A 16,527-nucleotide genomic window follows, 5' to 3' on the forward strand; every position below is an offset into this window, starting at 1 on the left:
CGGAGAGATAACCGGCGGTGAGAACGATGAGAACGATGGATTGGAGAGAAACGACGGAAATCGCCTTCGAAATCGCCTTTGAGAGAAACGGCTTTAGGGTTTTCTGATTTTCGATAAACAGTGAAAAAAAAACACCTTATATATGGCTAGTAAATAATCCGGTTAGGTTTAAAAGTACATTGTAAAATTAAGGGTTTGGTCCGGTTTGGTCGACTTACTAGTAAGTCGTCTGATGTAGTCGTCTGTTGAATACTGTACATCAGACGACTTACTAGTAAGTCGTCCCAGACCCTAAATTTAACCCCTAAACTAAATTGACTAAATTAACTAACTAACCACGTTATAAACCCGTAGTTATACTTAAATAGTGTTTACTATACACAGAATTAAAACACTTAGGTAAATTTTAAAGTTTTCAAATAAAACATTTATGCATTCCAAAATCTAACCCTAAGAACACATACAATACTACAACATATGTTTGCAAAACCTAAAATAAAGAATATCATGACTCACTACTTTCACTCATCTATGTTGAAAACAATTAACTTTTGTTATATCTTAATTTATATCTCTTAAAACATATGTTAATTACATTATTTCAATTTTTCACTTATCAAAATATTTTTTACAAAATTTTTAAATTATTTCTAAGTAAAACTAGTCCAGACGACTTTCTAGTAAGTCGTCTGGACGACTTACAGGGGTTAGAAACGTAAAAAAAAATCGGTTTTTTTGTTTGTTCACAAGGGGTTGGTTGTAATTTCAATAGTTTTTAGGTTACTTTTTCATTTGATTCAAGTTTGAGTTAACTTTTGTGTTTGAAATCAAGTTGTGAGTCATATTTGGCAATTTTCCCATGAGTTTTTATTTCGAATTACATAATGTGATGTTGATGCCTATTTTGATTGAACGCTGTAAATTTTAGCAAAACCACATAAGATACGAAAAAAACAAAAGTTAAGTTTATACATAAATAAATTAGTTTTAGTTTAGCAAAGACCAAAAACAGGGATAACTAAAAAATAATGAGATTTTACAAATTTTATGATTAGAAGATATTAGGGATATATATCCCACATCGGGAATTCTAATGGACATTAAGTAATATATAAATGGTTATGGTCAATCCACTAATCACCAATTGGTTTTAAGTTAGAAGCTCATAATTAAATCCGAATCTAACATGGTATTAGAGCCCATATCCTAAATACCATAAACTCCTAATTAAAATTAAAATTAAAATTAAACCCTTCCGACCGGGTATAAAGGTCGTGATTAACCCTTCCAACCGGGTATAAATGTTGTGTTAAGCTCGCTCGACCGAGTAGAAATGTCCTAAAAAAGTTCCGAGATTTCTGGCCGATAAGAGCCTTCATCTCGAGGAGGGGTATTAGTGATATATATTTCACATCGGAAATTTTAAGGGACATTAAGTAATATATAAATGGTTAGTGTCAATCCACTAATAACCAATTGGTTTTAAGTTGGAAGCTTATAATTAAATCCGAATCTAACAGAAGAAAAAATAGAATCGTGGTGTTTACTGCAAATGTAAAATTAATAATGAGAATGATGAATTTACAGAACAAGTTAAAGATTAGTTACAAAGCCAATCACGTCTCTATATTCCATTTTAATAACGATGGTAATGAAATAATGTGCAGACACAAAAGATGGACAGAAGCTTCGTGCCTAAAAGCCAGTCGTGCTTCCAATTTCATTACGTTATTTGTTTTCACACGCTCATAAAACAAATGCCAATTTAATAGATTTATTATCAAAATTTAATACTTTTTCTTAATATTTGTAAAGACACCAAAACATAAATCTCTTAAACAACTATGGGATAGGAATCATAGGATTGATAAGAAAAAGAGTAAGTACTAGGTAGCAGCATCTTGTGAACTTGCATTATTATTCTAGCACTCTTTCTGGTAACATCTCTATTCTCTACAGAGTCAAATGCGTACTGATTCACATCTCAACACTATAAATACGTATTTAATTACTAATTTTTAGTCAAATTATAAAACGTAGATTAAAATTTTCCAAAATAAATCGTCTACACATGTTAGACATAAACATAACTACCGGAGCAATGCAAAAAGTCATTTACAATTTGAAGCTCTGACGTCGTATTTACGGTAGTATAGAAACTAGTCAAAGAGTTATGTTATCACACCAGTTCATGCCTCTGACGAATCCGAAACTAATGTCCACCAATATACCAGAGCATATGTAGGTGAACAACAAGAGATGAGGTAGACCTACAAATTTCAGCAACGTTAACATAGAATCAATAACAATGAGCAGAGCATAATCGACTCATGAACACCAGTTAGAAACCACCGAGCAGAACAACAACATAAAACCAAGAACACTAGAGAATTTCCAGAACGGAAATCAAATCAAGAACAGCGAGCTCAATCGGCTCATATACACCAGTTTCGCAGATACTCTGGTTCAACCACATCTTCACCTGTTCTACTCATCACCTCTGCATAATGCTTTGTTACGCTCAGGGCCGTCTTTTAGCACGTGCAAGTGGACCGGTCGAACAGGATCCAAAATTTTAAAGGGCCATAATATTTTTTTTATTTTAGTAATAGTTATAAATTTAAAGTCATATATTTATTAAAAATCAGATAGCTATATTTAATTTAATTTTCGTATTTATCAACCAATAAATATAAATAACAAATTTGATTTTGTTTACATAACCAACAAAAATGCAATAAGTCAGGAAGAAATTAACATTTATATCAATTATATATTTTGGAAAGTAAAAAATAGATGTCAGTGTTTGATTTAATATTTAATGTAAATTTAGAAAGTTAATATTCTAATTTGATTATATCTGGAAAACTATTATTAATTAGTGATTGTACATAAATAGAGAAATATATTTTCAGCAACTTTTACAAAAAAAATAGTAAATACAAAGAAGAAACACTAGTCTAAGCTTCTATCGAAAAAAAACTGAGGAGTCTTCAACTTCTTGTTTAATCAAACCAAGAGTCCACAATTTTTTTCTAATCACTATCCAGGTTCTAGTGTTATATTAGTGTTGTTTTTATAAATTATAACTCATGATTGTGGATACAAAAAAAAATAAAAATAAAAAGAAAGAAACTGAAAAATTCATAGTCACGAAAATGTGTTTTTCATAAGTTTTTAATTATAAAACCAAAAGATGTTTTTTCCACTCAAATTAGATTGGTGTATTTATTATATATTACAACAATATTTTGTCAGAAAAACATAAATTATTTCGGATTATTATAAAGGGTCTTTTTTTTTTGAACAGGGTTTCTGTAGAGTCTGAGACGGTTCTGGTTACGCTTTCAGAACTTTTACGGATCGTCTTCCCTTCCAATACTTTAAAACCATATTCCCTATATTTACGTATAATTCTAAAACCAGATTACATATCCATAATCGAAATAATTTTCATTAGAACATAAATATATAATAATTTTCACAAATGTAATGCTTCCCTTGTTACATTTAAAAACCGTAAACAATCAAAAATCAAAAAACTTCGTCGATCTTGGTTTTTTTTTTACCCAAAAAGGTTGGTTGATTTGAAGATAGTTCGATCTAATTTAGAACTAATTAAGCTGAAGAACTTTTGGATAACGGTCAATTGGCATGCCATTAATGCTTACAACGACATAACTAAAATATGTTTCTTCAGTAAGGCTCGTTTTATCATTTCCCCTTTTTTTTAGACAACAACACCGACTGATACTTTTATTGATCAAATTCAAAAGAAACCATTACAACGAATTAGAGAAGGAAGAACAATGAAGCAAAAGAGTACGAACTTGCCGATTAAACACTCAAGCCCATAATCCATTATTGCATGAGAACGTCACGTTTGTTATTTTAAACAATCCAAGAAAATTACAAACAGAAAAGCAATCACCAATTAAAGGAAACAAAAGGTAATGTAATAAGTTTTAAGCATTTGTAAACTATATGATTTGTTGACTTTCTTATGCATGCCTTTAGATATGTCGTAAGTGTTCAACTTACACGCATTTTAAATCTTGTGGAACTTTTTTGCCACAAAAATTTAAGAGAAACGTGAGAGTTGTGGGAAAATTAGGGACGTTGGGAGGATTAGGGACGAAGCCACGAACGCTTTCCTTGACAGCCGTACAGAGACAGGCTACAGCATTAGAATCAGACAAGCCATCATGAATAAGCGAGCAGCATGGCCTTACGACTTGGTTTCCCCAGTTTAGATCATACAGTTTAATGATCCCATCAACGCAAGGTTTTAGCTGCGAGGCATCTCTAGGACAAGTGCCTTGAGCAGAAGTGTAAGAGAAGAAGATGAGGTTAAGGAAAAGGAAGATTGCAAGAGAGGTTCTTGGAGCCATTTGTTTAATTATGTATCAGAAAAATTCTACAACAAAAGCTCAGGAAGTCGTAGTGTGTTTATATTCTTTGAGATGGGTGGAGATAAGTTCTGGGTGTTTAGGGGGTATTTATAGAATTTTCATTAGGAGAGAAATGAAAAGGTTTCTTGTTGATCTTCTACAAGAGATTAATTTTCCAATTTTTAATTAGTCCATCCATACGGCATGGATATATAACAACTGCAAAATAAAGCCATCAATTTGTCCTCGTGTGAGATTATGCTTCGACTTAATAATGCTTTAGAATAATGGCGATATAAGTATGCTCCATGACAATGGAACTTGTTGAATGATGTTATTTAAAACTATTATAACTAGTCCATCCATACGGCACGTATATATAAATAATTGCTAAATGAAGCCATCAACGAGATAATGCTTAGACGTAATAATGCTTTAAAGTTTAAACTAATGGTGATATAAGTTTACCCATAAGGCCATGACAATGAAACTCGTTGAATGATAATATATGTTGACAACCTAGCATGAAAGAACAAAGAAAAATCATTCCATCTAAACATGTTTAGATGGAATGATTGTTCTTTAAGTGACAAGGGTACGCATGCGCAAAGCGAAATGGGTCAGTAAAAAATAGGAAAAAGACCTTTAATACATTTTCTCTCTCCTTGACGAAAAATGAGCTTAGGGTTTTACCAAAATCCGCCGTTGGTTGGCCTCACGCCGGCTAGCGAGAAATCTGTTTCTCTCTGCTTACTCTCTTTTCTTAATGGCTTCTAGCGTTTCTCCTCCTCCAGATCCGAGTGTATTGATGGGCGATTCTGGAAGTCTCATTCCCTCTGTCTCAGATCCAGAAGTCCCTCGTCAGAAGGTCACTCTGGAAGTAAAGCTTCAGTCCTCTTCAGTGCCGCCCACCATCCCGGCAGTCTCGGTGCCTTCCTACGCGGCGAGGTTCAAGTCTTCCCTCAAAAATCTGAGGGAGATCTCAGACCCATCTTTTTTGGAGGATGGAACTCCGATCGTTCAAGCTCCACCGAGTGTGCTTCTTGAGACGTCGGACCTTTGGAAAGACCATGTAGTAGCTCATTTCCACGGAAGAATGCCTCCTGCAGGCAAAATAATTGCGGATTTGAACCCAGTGTGGGGAAAGTTTGGAAACATTACGGTTCGAACTGTCTCTACAACCTGCTGCTTGATCTTCATCCCTTCGGTCCAGACCAGAGAATGGGTCTTGCAGGTGGGATATTGGCAAGCGGATAGATGTGCGTTCTCAGTGTACCCTTGGTCATCTGATGGGAATCTGGCAGCGCAGGAGCTCTTGTTTGCACCTACCTGGGCAGTTCTCAAGAATGTGCCTCCTCAACTTTACTCTTTGGATGGTATCAGTGTGGTTGCTAGTGGTATCGGTGACCCGTTACATACGGAAAAATCACGCCTTGACCCGTATCACTTTGGGGACACAAAGGTGAAGATGGAGATTGATCTCTCTCATCCCCCTCCGGAAGTAGTAGAAGTGAGGGACTCTCAGGGTAACTCCGTCAGAGTCAACGTTGAGTATCCTAGTCTTCCTCCAAAGTGTATCAATTGCGGAAAGTTTGGGCATCTAATGAATAGGTGTCATAAGCCTCTTATGAAGAAGGCGCATTCTCAGAAAAAAGAAACGGTGATCAGCATTGTGAAGGCGGCTGAGGACATATCTTTGGTTGAAGTCTCTAACGAAGAAAAGAAAGTGGCTCAGGTTGAAACAATAGAGAAGGAGACTCAGATCGTAGAAACTGTAATAAAGAAAGGGAATTCACGGTCTCGGTCTCATAAAAGTTCTAGATCAAGAGCTAAAGCCAGAGCCTTGAGTTCCCCACCAGAGACTCGGGTAGTTGTATTGAAGGATCAGGATCAGGAGTTGAAAGAACAGGAGGTGAGCAAAGTAGGAGTTCAGGAAAGGAGGGTAATAACAAAAAAGTTAACGGAGGGTGAAGGGAAGGAGGAAGTAAAGGTGCAGAAGAGCAAAGAACCGAAGTTAGGAGGGGGAGAGCAGACTCAGTTTGATACAGGAGAAGAAGATAAAGAGGAATCTCTCTGGATTACCAAACACTCCAAAGCCTATAGGCGAACACTTCGTCAGGAGGCTCTTTGGAAGGCGAATGGAGGGACAGCGTCACCTATAAAGTCATCGGCGAAGTAATTTATTCGAGGAAGCCCCTCGAATAAGAGGTTTGGTTTCTGATTCGATAATACCAAAAATTTGTATATATGAAGATTTTTAGTTGGAACATTAGAGGGTTGAATGGAGATGGTCGGAAGAGAGTTGTTCGAAGTTGGTTACAAGCCTTGTTCTAAAACTCGGCCGAGTCACCGATTTTGCGGCCGAGAATACGGTGATCGGAGCTGCACCGTGGCGAGTCAGGGGTGATCGGTATCATTATTCGGTGAGGCGAGTTATGTCCGCCTGGACCGTAGAATTACAGAACGCGGCGTATAAAAAGTAAAAACTCGGAATCTCAGATCAATTAGAATTACAACAATAGCGTGATTCTCAAAAAATAATGAGCCCGGAAGTGTTGCATAAACATATGATTCGAAGTTGTACACATGATACCGTTGATGATTGATACCGTGGTGGTTTCTGTCGTGTCCGGTGGTTCGATAAATCAATCCAAACGAAGAAGACGACATTCCTCAAGCTTATTATCAGGACTTCACGATTTTCAGTTTATTTTCTAAAGGCCCAATTTGTTGTAATATTCATAAGCCCAACACATTAACCGTAAATAATAAGTCTTTATACTTTTAATTTGCATGTTAGTCTCATGATCCAAACTATATATATTTTTGGTAATTCTTGTGAGTGTATTATTTTTTGATTTTTGTTTTTATATTATCTATTTTGGTATTTGATGAATCTTTTGTATATTTTTACAACAATAAACTCACTAAAAATTAATCTCCGCGTATACTCTGAGTTTATCCCGATTTTTTAACAATTCGAGGTTGCCGCATGCATAACGCGTAGCGCGATTCCGAACAGGAGTAAAAAATAACATAACAGTATATAGAAGAAGTCGAACCCTGCCCTGGTTGAAGATTCCAATGCCCGCTTACCAATTATGCTGTGGAGAATCTTTGAACACTTATAAAACTATAAAGATAAGACTTTTACAACATAATTTTTTATTGATCTGATTTTAAAATGATCATACCTTTCATTTCCTCAATTTACAATGCATCAAAAATTACTTTGGCCACATAAATTCTTTGTACAATTATGAAACCATATTATATAGTGACTGCATCTTAAAATGTTAATTTTATGTATAAAATATGGTATTATATGTATAAAAATACAAAAAAATTGCCCCACGTACTCTCCGATTTTTTTCCGATTTTTCAATAAATCGCTAGGCCCGAGTGTGCCGCACGCGTAGCGCCTAGCGAGTTTCCGAACAAGGGTTACAAGGTATGGGTTCATCAGTTGGGGCGTTGTTGGAAACGCATGTACAGGAGGAGAATTTTCTTAGTGTGATGGGAGATACGGCTCCTGGCTGGAGGTTTGAGAATAATTACTCACAGGCAGTCGGAGGTAGAGTGTGGCTACTGTGGAGTCCTGATATCTTGGTGGTTGTGTATTTGAAGATGGATCAGTTCATTTTGTGTGGAGTGTTGGATCCAGCTTCGGGTACTAGTTGCACGGTAGCATTTGTGTACGCTCATAATACTGAAATGGAGAGGAGAAGCCTGTGGAATGATTTGGCTACTATAGCTAACAATCATCTCGTTTCTTCCTCCCCTTTAGTAGTTATTGGAGACTTTAATCAGATATTGAAAGCCGAAGATCATTTCTCTTTGCAGCCTTATGACTTGCCAGTGAGGGGGATGGCAGAGTTTCAAGAGTGCCTAGATCAGAGCAGTCTAGCTGATATGGAGTTTCGAGGGACTTTCTTCTCTTGGTCAAATAAAAGACCAGAAGATCCCATCTTGAGAAAATTAGATAGGGCTATATGTAATGAAAACTGGAGGGACACGGTGTTCGAACCTCCGGGAGATTCAGATCATTCGCCAGCCATCATCAGCTTTTCTTTTTTGCCAGAGGTCAGGAAGTGTAGCTTCAAGTACTTCTCTTTCATTTCTACTCATCCGAGATTCTTGGAAGAAATGTTGTTGACTTGGCAAGAGGAAATCCCAATTGGATCAAGAATATTCTCGTTGGGGCAAAGATTAAAGAATGGCTAAAGCGCTGTGTAGAAGGTTAAACAGAGAAGGTTTTGGTAATATTCGGCAGAAAGCAAGGGATGCTTTAAGCGAGCTGAAGGATATTCAGGAGCAGTTGCTAACTTCTCCTATAGATTCTCTGTTCAGGCAAGAGTTTGTGGCTAGGAAGAAGTGGCGGTTTTTTGATACAGCTCAAGAGATTTTTTTCAGTAGGAAAGCCCATATCAGATGGTTATCGTGTGGATACGCGAACACGAAGTTCTTTTACAAGGCAGTGGTAGCGCATCAACTGCGAAATTCGATCCGTTGTTTGACAGATGGAGCTGGTAATAGAATATTTAATCAGGATCAAATCAGGGATATGACTGTGGCTTATTTCCAGAGCTTATTGGGGTCAGCAGATGCTGATTTGGAGAGAATGTCTGCGGGTGAAATGAGAGCACTGATCCGGTATAGGTGTCCTCTAGAGATTAGGGAACAGCTAACACTTCTCCCAACGGAGGAGGAGATTAGAGGAGTGTTTAGTGCTATGCCTAAGAATAAAGCGCTGGGGCCTGACGGGTTTGTAGCAGAGTTTTTTTAGGAAGCTTGGGAGGTTGTTGGGTCTGATGCAGTGGGAACGATAAAAGAGTTCTTTGAGACCAGTAGAATGTTGAAGCAGTTCACGGCTACTACAATATCCTTGATTCCGAAAGTGACAGGAGCAGATCAGCTCTCGGCATTCAGACCGATTTCTTTGTGTCCCACAATTTACCAAGTCATAGCTAGAATTTTGAAGAAGAAGCTCAAGCTTTGCATCTCAGAAGTGGTTCAACGTAATCAAGTTGGATTTGTTCAGGATCGCCTCTTATTTGAGAATGTTCTGTTGGCTTCAGAGTTAGTAAAGGACTTTCACTGCCAAGGCGAGACCACAAGAGGATGTCTGAAGATAGATATTTCAAAAGCGTATGATAATCTGAGTTGGGATTTCCTCCTGGGGGTACTGAAAACTATAGAGTTGCCTGATATGCTCATTGATTGGATTAAGGAGTGCATCACTACACCGTCATATGGTGTGGCTGTGAATGGAGAGTTACATGGTTTCTTTCCTGGTCGAAAAGGTTTGAGGCAAGGCGATCTGATCTCCTCTCTGTTATTCGTCATAGCCATGGACGTGTTATCGAAAATGTTAGATCAAGGAGCTATTAATGGAAGGTTTGGGATTCATCTGGAGTGTGAAGCGCCTTTGATCACTCATTTGAGCTTCGCAGACGATGTACTGATCTTCTTTGATGGTTCTCCAGACTCACTGAGAGGGATTCTACAGATATTGGAGGAATTTAGACAAGTTTCGGGGCTGAGAATCAATCGAAATAAAACTGAGCTTCTGTTGGATGGTGGTAGCTCAAGTCGTTGTAGAGAGATGGCAGCTGAGATAGGGATTGCACAAGGTTCACCACCGGTTTGTTACCTGGGTGTGCCGCTGTCGCCAAAGAAGATGACAAGGTCTGACTTTCAACCATTATTGGATAAAATTGCCGCAAGGTTTAATTCTTGGACTGTGAAACATCTATCCTTCGCTGGAAGATTTCAGTTGATCCAAGCTGTCATCTATTCAACAATATCTTTTTGGGTTTCCATGTTTATCATCCCCAAAGAGTGTGTAAGAATCTTAGAGAGAATGTGTGGAGCTTTTTTGTGGAATGGAGCTCCCAATTCAGCAAGGGGAGCTAAGATAGCATGGGAGTCGGTGTGTACTCCAAAGGAAGCAGGGGTTCTGCGGTTAAAAAGACTAGCAGATTGGAATGTAGTTCTCGGTCTGAAGCTGATTTGGCTCATATTTGCGGCGGGAGGGTCTCTGTGGGTATCGTGGGTCAGAAGAAACCTGATTGGGACAGAGAATTTCTGGACACTGCAACCGTCGAGTCGGGGAAGTTGGATATGGAAGTCTCTGTGTAAGCTGAGGACTGAAGCGAGACCTTTTATTCATTGTCAGATTGGATCGGGGATTACAACCAGCTTTTGGTTGGATAATTGGACCTCCCTTGGTCCCCTTATTGAGTTGATTGGCGAGAGAGGACCAGTTGTGACTGGTATTGGTTTAAATGCGGTGGTGGCAGATGCATTAACGAGCGAGGGGTGGTGTTTTGAAAGGAGTAGAAGTAGGAACTCGATCATCACCTTCCTACGGGATAATTTGCCAGATTCATCACCAATTATGGCCTCAGAAGTTGATGATCAGTATGTTTGGGTCACTAATGGGCAGAATGGTTCAGAGACATTCTCCACTAGTGAGACGTGGAAGTCCCTATTTCCCTGCACGTTGGAGGTTTTTTGGCACGAGGTGATATGGTTCTCGGGGAGGATTCCTAAGCATGCTTTCTTATCTTGGGTGGCAGCCAGAGATAGGATGGTAACAAGAGATAGACTTCTTCGATGGGGCTTGATAGTGCCACCATCTTGTGTGCTGTGCGTGGGTCATAACGAGTGTAGACAACATCTGTTTTTTGACTGCGAGTTCAGTAAGCAAGTGTGGTCGTTTTTCACATCGAGACTTCACCTTATTTCTCCACGGTTGTTTGAGGACATATTGAGATGGTTGAAGGCGCCTACAAGAGATAAGAATGTGAAGCTGATTGTGAGGTTGATTTATCAAGCTTGCTTATACTTGATTTGGAAAGAGAGGAACTCCAGGATTCACACTGACACAGCTCGGCCCCCTGAAGCCATCATTGCGGAGATAAAGCAAACGATACGGTTAAGGTTGGATCCTTTAGCTCGAGCACAAGTTTTAGGACAAGGAGAAAGCTCAGTTCTTGATGTATGGTTCTCGTCTTTTTAAATCTTTAGGAGTTTTTGTGCCTGGTTGGGCCTTTTGTTAGGAGGAAAATTTTTTGAGTTTAGTCCAGGGTAGATACAGTAGTGGGCCTTGATATGTAACCCAAAGTTAAATAAATAAAAATGAGAAGTTAAATAAAAAAAATGTTTATAGTTAAGTGTAATAGCTTGAGGGTGCAACGCAGAACAGTGGCCGAGCTAGACTTCCAATTTATAGGGGTCATAATTAAAATTTTATAGATAAAATAGACATATCTGAGTTTTGAACTCAAAACAAGGGGTCAAAAGAGCAGTTTTAACCAGTTTGGCACAGCTAAAACACTGAAAAAAGCTTACATATTTTATATGTACAATATTTTACTGTTTGCATTTTAATTTATTTTATGTATAATGTTTTAAATACAACCATATATTTTATATATTTTCAATAAATTATTGTAAAATTTTATATTACTTTGGAGCTTTTTTTTTTATCTACTTTCACTATTCAAACATATATTTTACACCACTAAATCCGCTTGATCTACATTTGTACCGCTAAATCTATTTGATCTACTCTTGTTTTACTCTATCTACTCTTCCCATCCGAAACCTAATTTTCAGCTAAAAGAAGAAACTATGCCAAAAGTCAATACACAATCTAAGTATTTACGATAGTACACGAGTTATTATGTTATCGCACCTACTTCTCAATTCTCCCACATGCCAGACCATGCTTCGGAGGAATCTAAAACTTATAGTCCACCAATATTCTAGAGCATATCGAGGTAAGCTCCAAAAGGTAGACACAACAAAAGGACAGCATCAGGTGAGATAGTGCTACAAAATTTCCGCAACGAGTATAGAATCGAAAACAATGAACAGAGCACAACATCGACTCATGAACACCAGTTTGGCATAAACCCCAGAAATGAAATACTCTTTACACTACACGAATCAAATCGTCGCTTAGAAACCAACGAGCAGAACAACATCAATCAAATCAAGAACAGTGAGCTCAATCGGCTCATGAACGAACGAACAGCAGTTTTTAGCAGATACCAAAGAAATGAAATACACGTTCCAGCGTGGAAGATTTCTTAAAACTCTCTCTCTTCTCTCTCACTGTGTTTCTCTCAACTTTCTTGCCAGTGGCTTGTCTACTTCAGCACACCTAATGATCATGAGCACTTTCCTGAAAAAAGAAGAAACAAAAAGAAGACTTTAATTTGAAGCTAAAGATTTATACTTACTGCAAACAGAACCACACATGATGGGACTTTTGATCATACGAAGATTTTACGATGCAACAGTTTAGAGATCAATGTTGCATTTTTTTTTTCTGTGCATGATTCTTAGACCAAGTGTTAGTGCAAGGAAAGATTTTAGCTTACCCCAAAGTTTGCGCAACTTCATTGCTAATTGAGTAACAGCTCTTCTCTCAGCAAGATTCGAAAAGCCCATGCATGAAGTCTCCTGAATTGCAGACAACACTTGAGCTCTCTTTCTTGCTGATGGAATCAGATAATTAGCTCCATTTGTAGTGCTCAAATCAGCGACCTTTGTAAGAGAAAAATAGTGTGGATTTTCAGTAACAAGTACTAGTAGCAATTTAAGCATGATTTCAAGTCCAATAAACTTGCCTGATGCAGCCAAGGAAGTATTGAATTCATGAATCTCCTTTCCAGGAGGTAGGAGAGAAGTATACTGAGAAGCTCATTCACGGTATTTGGCGACAAACTGTCCAGCACGGGACCGGTTCTGTCAAGAAGCTCAACAAGTGCTAGCTCATCACCAGCAGAGAGCACTTCTAGATACTCTGATTCAACCACATCTTCACATGAACCACCTGCTCCACTCATCACCTCTGCACAATGCTTTGTTACGCTTTCAGAACTTTTCCGGGTCTGGCTCAGTGTTCGTCTTCCCTGTCCAATGTTGTTCCAGATGTCTTCCCTTGTATGTTGTTGACCAGTCTCTCCAAAAGCATTACTTCGCGTCTTTCCTATACCCTGTGGTTCATTTAGTTTGCTTCTTCCATGTGTTTTGTTCTCTCTCGTCATTGAGTACTTGGAAGATGATAATGTAGATTGCCGATTGCGGATATCCGTTGAGGTTCTCGAAGTGCAACTAGAGAGCCTCGGTGACACAGTAGTACCTTGGTTTAGCTTCGCAAAATTGGAGTTTGATATATCTGAATGCAAGGCAAAGTTTTGAGCGATCCCCTCCACTGCATATTCTAAGCTTAACACCTTGGATTGAAGAGCCGAAAAGTTGTTCATTATTCCTGTTGAAAAGACCTATAAAGACGCAAGGAGAACAACAAATTAGTTTGCACTCCATTGTGTCAAAAATCTAAATACAAAGATAAGACAGATTGTGAAAGAAAATCCACTGACCTGTAGCTGATCGATCAGTCGTGACTGTTTATTCTCAATATCTGAGAGCTGTTTACGTACAGAAGCCATTTCATTTGAAATCTGAGCACAGCAGTCATGATTGATTTCAGAGCTTGACACTGTTACAGTAGAGTCAGTGCTTGTACGATTCTTCAATTTGGTTGAGAATTGCTGCCCCTCAGAGTAAGTCTCTTCAGCTGCGAACTGCTTACTCGTTATGGCTGGATTCACCATACCACTCGCTAGGAAACTGTTTGACGAAACTGTAACAGACTTGATATCGTCGTTCTCATTGACAGCGTCAGTTACATAACAATCTGCCTTATCTTCCATTGGAATGTACTCATATGTCACTTCTGGCGTGTTTGCCGCTTCTGCAAATGTTTTGGTGATGCAACTGCCCTCTGATTCTTCATTGTGAAGATTAACCTTGGAAACAATTGGAGATTCCGAGACTGCAATTTCGATGCGCCAATTATCTTGTTTAGTCTTTTCATTGTAACGTGTAGGTGCATTCCTGGCAGAAAACGGAACCTTCTTCCTTGCTAAATCTGTTACATATTTGTTGGATGTAACATCCTTCGATTTAGAGTCACTAGTGCTGAATAGTTCACTATCCCCTTGAGCTCCACTATAACTTTCTGTGATTACGAAACAGATTAATCAAAAAGAGTATCTATGAATCTATGAGAAGCAAACAAATATTAAAAAGATGCAAAATGATTTGAAGAAAGAAACCATTTTCTTAACTCACCTCTTACGGAGGATACAGTTTCAGACGGCTCTTGACTATCAGAACCAGGGACACCTTTCCAATATTGCAAGGCAAGAACAATTGAGTCCCTCACCGGTTTCACCTAAACAGAAAAGCTCAAAGTTATAATATTTTACTTCAAACATTATCATCTGTAAGAGAGTGAAATTTAGACAAGATTTCATACTTTGTCAAAGCGACATGACTCTAGAGAGCTTATGCAAGAAGCCTTGAGGGGTCCAAGAAACTTTTCACCAGTGGCAGCTATTTCCATAAGTGCTACAGAGGCTGCCTTACGAGTAGTCCAATCTTTGTTTTTAAGAGCATCTTGAAAGCTACTCATTGCTGAGATAAGCACACTCTTTGTCGTTGCCCCACCAGCCTGGATTAGAATCAGTTCCCCAAACTATCGTTACACAATCACATCCAAAGCAAACATGAGATTAGCAGAAACAAAACTCACCAGGATGATGCTTCGGTTAAGCTCAATAACCGCTGGTTTTGCAATGAAATGCGAGCTATTAAGCAGCTTCACAGTTTTGGTAAGCATACGTTGTATAATCGCAACTGGAGCCTCAGGACTACTATCAACAACTCTCGCCAAGCACAAGGCTGCACCTGACTGCACATACTTATTCTGATCACCAATAGCTTCAAAAAGCGGTTTCACCAAGGAAACAAAAACACCATAGCTCTCGTCCTCATAACAGCTCATCTTCGAAGCCAAAACACCCATCGTTTCAATACACGCGTCTCTCACAACAGAATCCTGATCCTTGAGCCTCTTAACAACACTAGAGACCATCTTAGCGAGATACGGCGCAACGAGGCCGTGATGAAACCTAGCCAAAGTAGCCATTAACCTGATACACTCCTTGCGAACCGCGCTCTTCTGCTCGGAATCAGTGTCCAGTATACACGAGAGGAAGCAAGAGATCTTGTCAGGCGCGAGATGCTCGACTGTGTTCTCGAGCTCGTCGACTCCTCTCTGGTGCGTATCTCTATCCGCGAGCTTGTTCAAGGCGGTGACTACTTTCTTCTTCAGCTCGAAGATAACCTGCTGTGGATTCGCCGCCTTCATGTTTCCTCCTCCTCTTCCTTTCGCCTGCATGTTAGTCGTCTTCATATCGCCTTCTCTAGTTTTTCACATTAGGATTTGAGATCTCTCCAAGATCTGCTAGTTTGAATCTCAACACCTGCGAATATAAGCAACGAAGATCTCGCATCATCAGTATATGAAAGATTAGGGCGAATCATATCAATTTCGTGAGACAATAACGCGGAGCAGATCACGATTTTCCTTAAAATTGATTCAGCCTAGTGTTAAATTTGGAAAGTAGTACAGTTAACAGCTAGTCGAGCTTAAACATTCCTAAACGAAGAAGATTCAATCAATCTAGGATTCGCTACATTCTCAGGGAAGTACGAAAGTAGAATCGAGAGTAATAGCGGAAGCATACACTGAAAGCTATCACGAAGATGGTGGTGGTGGTGGTGGTGGCGAGGGAAAGGAGGGAGAAGCCATGGAGATGGAAATGTGATTCAGTTTTTCTGTTAGGTTTCCGAGAAAATGACGGAGAGAAATCTCTCAGGTAGTGGGAGAGAGTTGATATGTCCTTCACGGAGCCCAGAGTATATTTGGCAGAGAGGGAGTGAGGCGCGTGTGATTCAGTTGCCATTGATCAGCGTGTATTTAAATTTAAATTAAGTTTTTTGAATCTCGCGCTTGCTGGGTTTTTCGAATTTTGTTTTGTGGGGTCCACTTGATTTGGAAATTTAAATGTTTGAAACGCGAAAAGGGTTGACTGTAATAACTTTCGAACTGGGCCTTTGCGGGCCGGGTAATGTTGCCAATTTACTATCACCATCGCATTTATATCCTTAATATTGTTCAATGTCACTGTTACAACGATGACTTCCATATGCTGCGGTCTACAGATATTCAACATGTAGTATTGAACAGTGATGGATTTACAGAAATCGA

General features: G+C 38.8%; 3 protein-coding genes across 3 annotated transcripts; 1 reads left to right on the forward strand and 2 right to left on the reverse strand.

Moving 5' to 3' along the window:
• Window positions 1-4,037: 4,037 nt before the first annotated feature.
• LOC106329964 (putative lipid-binding protein AIR1) lies at window positions 4,038-4,391 on the reverse strand. Its single transcript, XM_013768552.1, has one exon. The coding sequence runs from the start codon at window positions 4,389-4,391 to the stop codon at window positions 4,038-4,040; it is 354 nt and encodes a 117-aa protein (XP_013624006.1).
• A 766-nt stretch (window positions 4,392-5,157) lies between these two features.
• On the forward strand, window positions 5,158-6,570 carry LOC106329971. The gene has a single exon (XM_013768557.1). The coding sequence runs from the start codon at window positions 5,158-5,160 to the stop codon at window positions 6,568-6,570; it is 1,413 nt and encodes a 470-aa protein (XP_013624011.1).
• A 5,769-nt stretch (window positions 6,571-12,339) lies between these two features.
• On the reverse strand, window positions 12,340-16,196 carry LOC106323960 (microtubule-associated protein TORTIFOLIA1). The gene is made up of 8 exons (XM_013761997.1): window positions 16,004-16,196; window positions 15,007-15,739; window positions 14,731-14,925; window positions 14,544-14,646; window positions 13,790-14,430; window positions 13,034-13,690; window positions 12,785-12,950; window positions 12,340-12,585 (listed from the first exon to the last, which is right to left on the reverse strand). The coding sequence occupies exons 2-8, from the start codon at window positions 15,667-15,669 to the stop codon at window positions 12,572-12,574; spliced, it is 2,439 nt and encodes an 812-aa protein (XP_013617451.1). The 5' UTR covers window positions 15,670-15,739; window positions 16,004-16,196; the 3' UTR covers window positions 12,340-12,571.
• Window positions 16,197-16,527: the final 331 nt, after the last annotated feature.

Source organism: Brassica oleracea, chromosome C1 (genome assembly GCF_000695525.1).
Source record: "Brassica oleracea var. oleracea cultivar TO1000 chromosome C1, BOL, whole genome shotgun sequence".
NCBI lineage: Eukaryota > Viridiplantae > Streptophyta > Magnoliopsida > Brassicales > Brassicaceae > Brassica > Brassica oleracea.